This window comes from Pan troglodytes, chromosome 16 (genome assembly GCF_028858775.2).
Source record: "Pan troglodytes isolate AG18354 chromosome 16, NHGRI_mPanTro3-v2.0_pri, whole genome shotgun sequence".
Taxonomy (NCBI): domain Eukaryota; kingdom Metazoa; phylum Chordata; class Mammalia; order Primates; family Hominidae; genus Pan; species Pan troglodytes.
Window position 1 is genome coordinate 70,040,407 of NC_072414.2, and position 12,363 is coordinate 70,052,769.

General features: G+C 50.9%; 1 protein-coding gene across 1 annotated transcript; it reads left to right on the plus strand.

Annotated features, from left to right (window-relative positions):
- The first annotated feature begins 258 nt into the window (after positions 1-258).
- Positions 259-12,044, plus strand: SH2D7 (SH2 domain containing 7). Its single transcript, XM_016927717.3, has 6 exons — positions 259-482; positions 1,836-1,925; positions 5,636-5,801; positions 6,091-6,303; positions 8,619-9,278; positions 11,183-12,044. Exons 1-6 carry the CDS (start codon positions 307-309, stop codon positions 11,231-11,233), a joined length of 1,356 nt encoding a protein of 451 aa, XP_016783206.2. The 5' UTR covers positions 259-306; the 3' UTR covers positions 11,234-12,044.
- The last annotated feature ends 319 nt before the right edge of the window (positions 12,045-12,363 follow it).

Here is a 12,363-nt window from a genome sequence, read left to right on the forward strand (position 1 = left end):
GGTTGTGGGGAACAGGGCCAAACCCAGTGAGGTAGCTTATCTGCTGGCCAGGAAGCCACGGAGGGCCTTCCCTACCCCTCTCAGGCTGCTACAGTGATTGTTCCCCCATGTCTGCAGCCAGCCAAGGTGCCCCACCCCAAAGCATCAGAGGAGAGAACCAGCCACCAGCCCAGAGGTGACAATAGGGCTGCTGTGTGCTATGGGCCCTTGGGTAGGGCACGGGTTCAGGCAAATGAGCCAGAGCACACGCAGATATAGAGGCATGTGCACTGGCTGCGCTCTGCTTCTACTCCGGTGCCTGCCAGCATGGAGGACAGCCTAAAGCAGCTCAGCCTGGGGAGAGATCCTGAGGGGGTAGGGGACAGCCAGGCCCTGGCTGAGCTCCAGGAGCTTGCCCTGAAGTGGTTCATGGAGACACAGGCCCCCTTCATTCTGCAGAACGGTGCCCTGCCTCCCTGGTTTCATGGATTCATCACCCGCAAGTAAGGCTGCTTCTACCCACAGGTCCCTCATAGCCCACAGCCCCTTGGGGCTGAGAAAATGGTCTGGGAACTCTGGATCAGATTGGTTCCCATCCTTTCCCTGGGCTAGGCAGGGGCCCTTGGAGGCAGGGGGCAGGGGAACAGACTGAGGAGCGCCACATCCTCTGGTGGTGGCTTCTGTAGGCAGAGTCGGGGAGGGCAACGGCCTCTACTTTAGTACAAGTTGAGGATGGCTGGGGCTGCCAGGCTGCCAGAGGACAAAAAGAGGGCCAGGCCCTGACTTGAGGTTGAGTAACTAGGGGACCATATCTTTTATCATCCAAACCGGAACACTATTAGTAACTAAGCTAGGAGAACCGTCATAAATGGGGCCATCCCAGGCAAACCTGGACGCATGGTTATCCTAGGTATAAAGGCCAAGATACAGGTTTGGCTTTCTATTTGGGCTGGGTCTCCAAGCAGCCAAAACACCTGATGAAGGAATGACAAATCCAGCCAGTCCTTAGGTCCTGGCACAGCACCTGCACAGAGCCAGGGCCAGCTTTATGGGCACTGACTCGTGCAGCAGCACAGGGTCAAAAGGGCTGCACATTTGGTTTAATGCTCTGCTGTCACTGTCTGGAAACTCTAAATCATTTTGAACCAGGGGCCCCATGTTTTCATTTAGCACCTGGCCCTGCAAATGATTTAGCTGCATAGAACAGGCGCTCGGTATTTGGTGAGTAAGTGAGTGAGGGAATACGTATCTGGTCTGTGTACTGCCAAACCACAAGACAGCTGGAACTTTTCACCATGCCTCCAAAATATTTGGCACCATGTGGAAAATCTCTGTAACTGCCTGGGATTGAAGGGGACAGGAAGAGGAATGAGTCCCTTTTAGCTGCTTCAGACACAGCAGCATCTTCTCCCTGCAGAAGCTTGTGTATAGTGCACATCCTGCAGCACTGTACACAGTGGTTCTGAGGGAGAGACTCCCCACTAAACCTCAACATCTCCAGCTGTGTGGATTTATTCTTGCTACACAACCATCCAGGTGGAGAGTGGGTGGCCAGGGTCGGCAACCAATGTGCCTGCTAGTGAGGCTGCAGTGGGGAGTTGAGGGGGTGCATATGGCTTCAGACCCTGACCCAGCCCCAGACAGTCTTGAACTTAATCGTTTGGGCCCAGATAGGCCACATGCTGAGCCCTGACAGGCCACAGACCCATCCACAGGTCTGAGCGGCTCCTCTATAAAGGGTTGGAGGTCTGGAACCCAAAGGCATGGCCAGCAGGGATTCCGAGAGAGGCCTAAGTCAGGCTGCACCTGCTGCCATTAGGGCACAGACCCCAGCTAATGGCATGTCTTCTGCCCAGGCAGACGGAGCAGCTACTCAGGGACAAAGCTCTTGGTTCCTTCCTTATCCGCCTCAGTGACCGAGCCACTGGCTACATCTTGTCCTACAGGTAAGAGGGGAAGCCCTCTGGGCAAGCAAGCTCATCCTACCATAACCTAGCCTTGCAGATTAGTGCAGAGGCCCCACTGGCCCAAATTGCCTAGATTTCCCTGGGTCCTGACTCCTGAATCCCTCAATCATCCATCACATGCTCAGCAGACACTTCCTGAGCAGCACTGGCCATATGCTAGGGATGAAGACACGGCCTTCAAAGGAGGTGAGTGGGGTTCGGGGGAGGCTTCACAGAGGTGAACTTTGAGCCTAGGATAGAAGGAAGAATACAAGTTGCTAGGCAGAAAGGAGGGTGTGGTTGGGGTTTAGGAGGGTATCTCTGGTAGATGGAACGCCATGTGCAAAAATACAGAGGCATGAAAGACAAGGGTGCTGGGGGAGCTGCAGGTTGCTGGGTGCAGCAGAACACTTGGTTCCTTTGGAGGAATGCCTGGAAGGGAGGGTGGAAAAAGCTTAGAATGGCCTTGGATGCCTGGCTAAGTCTGTAGACCATGAAGGATGATCTGGTTCAATGTATTTGCATAGGTCCTTTAGGCAGCCTATGGAGAGAGGACTGGAAGTCAGAGCTGGAGGTGTGGGGGCACTGGGGACTCCTGCAATTGCCTGGATGTGAGATAATGAGGTCTAGGCTAGGGTAAGACAGTGGGGATAGAGAGAAGGAGACAAGGTAGCGAGGACAAAGGCAAAGATGGTGATGTCAGATCTTGTCCCAAGAGTAGGTCGGTCAGGACGGGGACTTCAGAGGAGGTAAGAAGGCTTCCCTAAGTAGGGAGGGAGGCCAGGGCTCCAGAGTAAACTTAAAAGGCTTCAGATTCTGATTCAAAATTGTCACATATTCAGACTGCCCCAGTTCAAACCCTTACCTTGAGCAAGTTACTTTGCTTCTCTGTTCCCCCGTTTCCTCATCTGTAAAATGGGAATATGATAGTACCTGCTTCATAGGCTTGATGAAAGTGTGCAATCAGTTGATACGTTTAAAACTGTTTAACACAATGCATAAAATGTAGTAAGGACTTTAAATAAATGTTAATCATTGTTAAAATATTTTTATTCTGTGTGCCAGACACTGTGCTAGGCATTTTGAAATATACTAACTCAGTAGTTTTCAAATGTCTTTTGAGCTTTGGGGATTTTTTTATTTTCTTTTGTTTTGTTTCTTCCCAGGTGAGATCTTAGGGAGAATACTAACTTATAAAAGAGACCAAAGTGGGACCGCCCAAAGGTATACAAATAGAAAAATTAACAGACTAGAGTCCCAAAATAGTCCCAAATGTTTGGTTACCAGATTTACAACAGAGGCATCACTGCAATTCCGTGGGGGAATTGTTTTTTCAATAAAAGGCTTGTTTTTTCAATAATTGGTGCAGGAGCAATTGGATATCTAAATGGAAAACAATTACTGCTACCTCATACCATACATGAAAATTAATTAATTCTAGATGGATCGTAGATCCAAGAAAGAAAAGCAAAACAATACCATTTCTAGAAGAAAACAGGAAAACATTGTCATAGGTAAATGAAAATGCCTTTGAAAATGAGAGGCCAAGATTTTTTAAACAGGACACAAAAAGCGCTAATCTTAAAAGAGTGATTAACTTGATTCCTTAAAATTAAGAATTTTTTAAAATTTATTTATTTATTTACTTATTTATTTTTTGGAGACAGAGTCTCACTCTCTCGCTCTGGCTGGAGTGCAGTGGCGCGATCTCTGCTCACTGCCACCTTTGCCTCCCGGGTTCAAGCAATTTTCCTGTCTCAGCCTCCCAACTAGCTGGGACTACAGGCACATGCCACCACACCCAGCTAATTTTTGTATTTTTAGTAGAGATGGGGTTTCACCATATTGGTCAGGCTGGTCTCAATCTCCTGACCTTGGGTGATCCACCTGCCTCAGCCTCCCAAAGTGCTGGGATTACAGGCATGAGCCACTGCACCTAGCCAAAATTAAGAATTTTTATAATTCTTATAAAAAGATAATATTAAGAGAAGAAAAAGGTCAGGGTGCAGTCTTGAAGAAGTTATCTATTAGAATACAAATATCTAACAAAGGACTCAAATCCAGAATATATAAAGAACTCCTACAAATAAATAAGCAAAAATAGATAATTCAATAAGTAAAAGCAAAAGAACTGAGCAGGCACTTTACCAAAAAGAAAAACCCAGAAGGCCCATAAGCATATGAAAACATGTTCAGCATCATTAGCTATCAGGGAAACACAAATTAAAGCCACAATGGATGGCTATAATGGAAAGACAGAATATGTGGAACAACTGGAGCTCTCATACATTGCAATAATTTTATTTTATTTTTGAGATGGAGTTTCACTCTTGTCACCCAGCTGGAGTGGAATGGCACAATCTCGGCCCACTGCAACCTCCGCCTCCAGGGTTCAAGCAATTTTCCTACCTCAGCCTCCAGAGTAGCTGGGATTACAGGCAACCACCACGACACCGGCTATTTTTTTTTTTTTAATTTTTAGTAGAGATGGGGTTTCACTACATTGATCAAGCTGGTCTTGAACTCCTGACCTCAAGTGATTTGCCTGCCTCGGCCCCTCAAAGTGCTGGGATTACAGGCATGAGCCACCGCACCTGGCGCATTGCAATAATTTTAGAAAGCAATTTGGCATGATTTACTAAAGCCAAACACAGGTGTACCCTTGACCCATCAACTCTACTCCTTGGTATATTCTCATCAGAAATGAGTACATATTCACCAAAAGATATGCACAAGAATGCTCACAGCAGCTTTATTTATAACAGCCCAAATCTGGAAACTACCTAAATGTCTATCATCAGAATAGGTACATGGTGGATTTTTCATTAACTAGAATACTACATATAAATGAGAAAAAAAAGAAACTAATTCTACTTGGACATGAATCAATCTCCAAGATATAATGTTGAGTGAAATGTGCTAGACACAAAAGAGAAGTATTATAGAAGTTCTCTAATGGGCAAGACTAATCTATGCTGATAGGCGTCGGAATGGTGGCTACCTTTGGGGGGCATTGACTGGATGGGAGCGCAAGTAGGTCTTCTGGGGGCTGGAAGGGTTTTGTATCTTGACCTGAGTGGCAGTTACATGGGAGGGTTCCTATATGGAAATTCATCAAGCTGCACATTTATGATGTACACACATCACTGTGTAGAAGTTATTCTTCTAGGAAAAAGGAAGATGAAGAGGGTAGGATCTTAGGGTGGGACTTTACAGGCCGAAGAGGGAGTGGGAGCTGGAACTCCATCATTGCAGCAGGGTGGGGAGTAGGGTGAGGTTGAGTTGTACAGGTGCAGGGTTGGATCCTGGTGTTTTGTTCATTGTGGATTTTTAAAATATATTTTGATTTTCTAAAATACTGCGCTATTAGTTTTCTTTATTGAGTTTTTTGGTGCCCCTTTAAATTTCGCACCTAAGATGAGTGCCTCACTTGCCTCACTCCAGTCACAGCCGTGCCCTCCCTGACTCCACCAGAGCAGGCTTAGGTACTTCCCAGGATCCCAGGGCTCCACGGTTTGAAAACCTCTCCGTAGCTTCCTGATGAACACACCATGGCTCCAAGTGGGGTACAGTGGCCCCAGGTCAGGCAGGTCTGTTCTGGATCAAGAGCTGGGACCCCTCACCTGCACCCAGGCACAGAGCTCAGACCCTGGGCCAAGGCTGGGCTGCCTGTGACCAGCAACCCCAGACCACAAGCACTTGTGTTGCAGGGGCAGTGATCGCTGCCGACATTTTGTCATCAACCAGCTTCGAAACCGGCGTTACATCATCTCAGGAGACACCCAGAGCCACAGCACCCTGGCTGAGCTTGTGCACCATTACCAGGAGGCACAGCTCGAGCCCTTCAAAGAGACGCTGACTGCTGCCTGCCCCCGGGTAGGCGCCCCACTTCCCCAGGGTGAGGGTGGCAGGGCAGAGAGCCCAGGCCTGGGGTATCCATCACTCAGACATACTCCTTTTCAAGCCCTCCCTATTTACTATCATCCAGGGGCACTTGGTGTGGGGTCATGATCCCTATTGGAAAAAGGGAGACTGTGGCAATGTCTTACCTGAGGTCAGAGACCTGGTGGGAATGTTGCAGTCTCTTACCAGCAGTCTCAGGCAGGCAGCTGGAGACTGGCTGGGCATGTGTGACCACGTACCTGCCGTATCCGCATGCTCCCAGCCAGAGGACAATGATCTGTATGATGCCATCACCCGGGGCCTCCACCAGACCATCGTGGACCCAGAAAACCCGCCTGCCACGGCATTTCCCACAGTGGTCCCCGACAAGGCCGCCAGCCCCTGCTCTTCTCCAAAGCCCCAGGTCTCCTTCCTCCATGCACAGAAGAGCCTGGATGTGAGTCCCCGGAACCTCTCCCAGGAGGAAAGCATGGAGGTGAGGAGCATTATGGGCCACCTAGAGTCAGGGTTGCCAGACCAGGGATGTGGGTGCCATGCTCCCAGTCAGACCCTGAGGCCAGGCCAGCCACTCCCTCTGGCTGTGGAGGGTGAGCCAGGCCCAGAGGTGCGGACCCAGCTTGGAATCACCCAGGGTTCACCCGTGCCATGGCCTGCCTGTGGCCAGTTAGATTTGGTTCAAGCCTTGGCTTGGCCATTTTCTAGCGATGCGGCTTTAGGCGAGTCACATAATTTCTCTGAGCCTCAGTTTACCATGCCTGAGGTTCTTGTGAAGCTTGAATGAGAAAATGGATATGAAATGCCTGAATATCCCTTAGTAAGCTGTAGCATGGGGTGCCTGTGAGTCAATATTTTATTCTTCTCCATAGCACCCCATGGACTCAGAAAGATTTTTCTTTTCTTTTTTTTTTTTTTTTTTGAGACAGAGTCTCGCTGCAATGCCCAGGCTGGAGTGCAATGGTGCAATCTCAGCTCACTGCAATCTCCGCCGTCTCCTGGGTTCAAGTGATTCTCCTGCCTCAGCCACCAGAGGAGCTGGGATTACAGGCACCTGCCACCACACCCATCTAATTTTTGTATTTTTGGTAGTAACAGGGTTTCAACATATTGGCCAGGCTGGTCTTGAACTCTTGACCTCAAGTGATCCGCCCGCCTTGGCTAAAGTGCTGGGATTACAGGCATGAGCCACTGTGCCCAGCCATTTTTATTTTTATTTTTGAGACAGAGTCTCGCTCTGTTACCCAGACTAGAGGGCAGTGGCACCATCTTGGCTCACTGCAATCTCTGCATCCTGGATCCAAGTGATTTCCCCTGCCTGCGCCTCCTGAGTAGCTGGGATTACAGGTGCACGCCACCATGCCTGGCTAATTTTTTTTTTTTTTTTTTTTTTTTGTATTTTTAGTAGAGACGGGTTTTCGCCATGTTGGCCAGGCTGGACTTGAACTCTTGACTTCAGGTGATCCGCCTACCTCGGCCTCCCAAAGTGCTAGGATTACAAGCGTGAGCCACCGCGCCTGGCCGAAGGATTTTTCTTTATATCAGATCACAGCATGCCAACAGCTTCTCTTCATATTTAGAATAAAACCTAAACACTTCACTGGGGCCCACAAGAGCCTCACCAGATGCCCTGCTACCCTCTGCTTCTTCACTGGAGGCTTCAGTGAGGACTTTTCATTGGCTTCTTTGGCCTTCTAGATCATCCTTGAACATACCAACCTTGCTCCCACCTCAGGGCCTCTGCACTGGCTCTACCATCTGCCTGCAATGCTCTTCCTACAAGATATCTCCATGGCTTACACTCTAACTGCATTCCATTCTCTTCTTAAATATCACCTCCTCAGAAAGGCCCACCTACATGACAGAAAATGTTGCCTTCCCCACCTGCCATTCTCTCTATCCCATGACCCTGCTTTGTTCTTTGTAGCACTGATCATGCCCCCACACTCCATTGTCTTGTGATATATTCACCCATCATATAGCACATCAAACCATATTGTGCTACACAGTGCAGCAGTAGGCTGCCCATCTCCCAGATTAGAATATAAACTCCCAAGAGTTAGTCTTGCTCACCAGAGTCCTTGGCACCTAGGACACTGTCTGGCACATAGTTGGTGCTCACTAAATATTTGTCAAATGAGTGATGGACTTGGAGATGGGCCATTCTGAAGGGAAATGCAGCAGTGAGTGGGTTTGGGGCCACTGAGGGACCAGTGGACCACAATGGAGGTGGGAGGAGCACAGGAAGGGAAAATTGGGTGGGAGTGCTGGTGACCCAAGGCCTTGAATGCCAAGGTAAAGTACGAGTCCTAGGCCGGGTGTGGTGGCTCACACCTGTAATCCCTGCACTTTGGGAGGCTGAGACGGGTGGATCACCTGAGGTCAGGAGTTTGAGACCAGCCTGGCCAACTTGGGGAAAATCTGTCTCTACAAAAATACAAAAATTACCTGGGCATGATAGTGGGAGCCTGTAATCCCAGCTACTCAGGAGGCTGAGGCAGGAGAATAGCTTGAACCCAAGAGGCTGAGGTTGCAATGAGCTGAGATTGCACCACTGCACTATAGCCTGGGCAACACAGCGAGACTCCATCTCAAAAAACAAACAAACAAAAAGAACAAGTCCTAGAGCATGAGCGCTGGAAGGGACCCTGAGTGTCATGTATCCAACCCTTGCATGTACGGGCAGGAAGACTATAGCCAAGACAGGGGGCCTCGGCTTATCTGAGAGAGTTTTTACTGGAGGGCATCTTAGTGATGGGCTGCCCCTTAAGAGTTTCTCTGTCCCTGTCTCCCCAGGCTCCCATCAGAGTGTCTCCACTCCATGAGAAGAGTTCCTCCCTTCTGGAAGAGTCTTTTGGAGGCCCCAGTGACATCATCTATGCAGACCTGAGGAGGATGAACCAGGCACGGCTAGGCTTGGGCACAGAGGGGTCCGGCAGGCATGGGCCAGTTCCAGCTGGCAGCCGGGCCTACTCCCCAGGCAGGGAGGCCCAAAGGAGACTCTCAGATGGAGAACAGAACAGGCCTGATGGCCTGGGGCCTGTCCTTTCTGGGGTAAGCCCAGACCAGGGTCCCACAGAGTCTCCCACTTCCTGGGGATGTTCTGATGCCATGGGATCCCTGGGGGCTACCTGGAGGCAGGAGTTTCCAAAGCTGAGCCAAGAGGCTCAGCCCTCCTCCCAGGGCAGCTCTGCAGATATCTATGAGTTCATCGGGACAGAAGGCCTCCTGCAAGAGGCCAGGGACACACCAGACCAAGAAGGCAGCACCTATGAGCAGATCCCAGCTTGCTGGGGTGGCCCAGCCAGGGCCCCACATCCTGGGGCCAGTCCCACATATAGCCCATGGGTCCATGGCTACAAGAGGATCTCAGGGACCCCAGAGCTCTCAGAGCCTGGGAACACCTATGAACAGATCCCAGCAACCAAGAGCAAGGAGACTGGATGGACACACAAGGTGAGCTCCATGATGGGGTGGGGCGGCTCCCAGCCCTTAGAGAGCACCTGGTGGTAGGAGACAACCTGTAGCCCCCAGGCATAGGCAGGTCAGGTCACCGCCACTGCCTGGGAGTACACAGAATTTTCCAGCCCTAACATCTACCTAGAAGTGGTGGTGGTGGTGGTGGGAGAGGCAGCTGCTAGATTTGGATGTAAGACAGGGGCTTCCAGGCCCTTCTAAGGGCATTCTCTACAGCAGATCAGGGTTCCCATCCCCTCCGTCTCAGCCTCTGCAGGGGTCTTAGCGCCTCTGGGAGCAGGAGAATGGCCCCTTTGCTCCTACTCCCTCGCCTTGTAGCTTTGGGCAAGACAAATTCCAGGACAACCAGTTAAACCTGAATTACAGATAAACAACAAATATTTTTGAGGCCAGGCATGGTGGCTCATGTCTGTAATCCTAGCCCTTTGGGAGGCTGAGGCAGGTGGATTGCTTGAGCTTGGGAGTTTGAGACCAGCCTGGGCAACATGGCAAAATCCCATCTCTATGAAAAAATACAAAAAATTGCCAGGCATGGTGGCCTGTAGTCTCAGCTCCCTGGGGGGCAGAAGCAGGAGGATGGCTTGAACCTGGGAGGTTAAAGTTGCAATGGGTCAAGATTGCACCACTGCACTCCAGCCTGGGAGACAAAGTGAGACCCTGTTTAAAAAAACAAACAAAAAACCAAACCAAAACAAAACAAAAACCATTTTAAAGTATGTCTTAAATACCACAATTATTCCTTTGTTTATCCGAAATTTAAATTTAACTGGGCATCTATATTCTTGTTTAGCAACCCCACCCAGGACCTCCATTTCCTCATCTGTAAAATGGGCTGATCCTCTGCTTGTATCCAGGGGTAGGTGCCCAGAGGATAATGCTAGACACCCTCTCCTGCTCAGAACACAGCCCAGAGAGGGCTCTTGATGAACAGAGCTATTATTCTGAGGATCTCTGGGGTGGTGGTGGTGGTAGTGGTGATGGTAGTGTTGGTGGCAGAGGCAGCTGCTAGATTTGGGTGTAAGCTGGGGGCTTCCAGGACCTTCTAAGGGCTTTCTCTGCAGCAGACCAGGGGTCCTTTCCCCTCCCTCTCAGTTTCTGCAGGGGTCTGATAAGTAAGGAAGAGAGGGGACCAGGAGTGTGGAGAGCGGTGGCCAGGAGTGGGGCTGGTCCAGGGTTCTCAGGGAGGCAGATGAACTCTCTGGAGCCCTCGGTCCCAACTACACTCTGCCTATACCCAGAGACAATAAAACCTGAGAGTCCCTTCCCCATGGGCAAGTCCTCTGATCTCAGTCAGGGACACGCGGATCTTCCTGCCTGGGCTCCTGGTGGAAAGATCTTCCCGGGAAGTGCTGACGGCTCCTCCCTCAGGGCAGGGCTGTGCCCACACACCCCATGGATAGCAGCCTTTGAGATCCTGACTCTCTGGGGACCACAGACCCGGCAGTGGAGACCCTCAGAAGCCACATCCCATGTCTGCTCTTTCCCTGCGGCTGCCCCATGTCCTCTCCCATCTCTGTGGGCCTGGGTACAGCTTCACCCCACCCTACCTCGGACACCAGTGCATCCTGAGGCCCCCAGCTGTGGGTCAGGGGAGACCAGGGCACTCCAGGGAGGTAAGGTGAGGCTCGCCACCCTTTCTACCCTCCTTCTTCCCCTTCTCTCCTTAGCCAGAAGAGGGTGAACCCTGCATCTGAAATTGGGGAGCTAAAGGTGGGATTTCGGGCACTGGGAGAGGCTTGTGGAATCAACCATCAGAATTCCAACCTGGCCTCATGTCCTAGGCTTGGGCCCCCAACCCAAGGTCAATGAGGGGTCCTCGGAGCCTGGGTCTTTCCCTCCCTGTCCAGCGACCCCAGGCCCCAGTATCTCCTCCTTCCTTGCAGCCTGACAAGCTTCGGAGGCTCTTCTTCACGTACAGGAAGCACAAATTCTGAGGGCCTGGCATCCAGCAGCCCACCAGTGGGTTTCCTGGTACCCAGGCCATGCCAGGGGTTATCGCAAAGGCCTCAGCTCACTCGAAGGCACCCTTTGGATCTTGAGACTCATCCAGCCTGCTACAGAACTAGGCTCCGAGACAGCCGAGGTGTCTGCCTGAGAGCAGGTGGAAGAGGACCTTGCAGGTGCCTGCAGCTCCTGGCTATGTCCTGCTTTCCTTGTGCCTCCCATCCATGCACAGGAGGGAATCAAGACTGGAGAGGAATGAGATTGGCCAAAGGCAGGGGTCACCACCCCCATTTCCCAGATAAGCATGCTGAGGCCCAGGCAGACTGACTGAACCTGCCTCCCACTACTGAGCACTTACCGAATGTGTGGCAGGCTGTGTGCTAGCACAGACACCTTTCTAACTGGCCAAGTGACATCATGCAATTGCTACCGAGAACAAAACCAGTTCCCCTCCTTGTGGCCCCATCAGCGAAAAGGAGGGGAGGGCCAGAAGCCACATCCTCTGCTTCAGGCCTCTTCGCTCCAGCTGTACCCTCAGGTCAGGCTGGCTCTTCCTGGAACTCTGTCCCTCAGGAAACTTCCTGTTTTGTGTGTCACTTCCCTTCCTATCCACATGTCCCCTTCTCTATAAGGGTGGACAGCTGGCTTGCTACCCCACTTCCAACAACCCCCGGGCCTGGGATGCAGAAAACAGGACTGATCATCTCCAGAGAGAACACCATACGTGCCCCTCCTCCCTGCCCTGACCCTGGGTAGAGCGGGCTCAGGTCGCATTTGTGGGAAATCTACTCTTAGTGACCACTTGGCTATGCAGCTTTTCCTGAAATATAGGCCTGTAAGAGTCCCTCCCTCCTTGGGGGTTTAAGGATTGAGACTGAAGCAACTGTCCCTGTGCCTGAGTGGTTAGCACTCCCAAATGTTAACCAGAGATACTATCAGGGAATTCATGGAAGGTTCGGGGCATGGATGTGTTTTCCTCCCGATGGCACACGCACTGAAATCAAAGTTAGTGCCTAAAGCAGGAGGCACTGCCTAATGCCGAGAGGTGAGATGTCAATGGTGGGATTTCAAGGATCAGAAGCAAAGGTACCCTCAAACATTTCCTAACATTAGCATACAT

Excerpts from the sequence above, each read along its gene's own strand:
- SH2D7 (XM_016927717.3), top strand. The coding sequence starts at position 307 with ATGGAGGACAGCCTAAAGCAGCTCAGCCTGGGGAGAGATCCTGAGGGG. Across the intron at positions 483-1,835 it reads CATGGATTCATCACCCGCAA|GCAGACGGAGCAGCTACTCA; the intron begins GTAAGGCTGCTT and ends TCTTCTGCCCAG. Across the intron at positions 6,304-8,618 it reads CCCAGGAGGAAAGCATGGAG|GCTCCCATCAGAGTGTCTCC; the intron begins GTGAGGAGCATT and ends CTGTCTCCCCAG.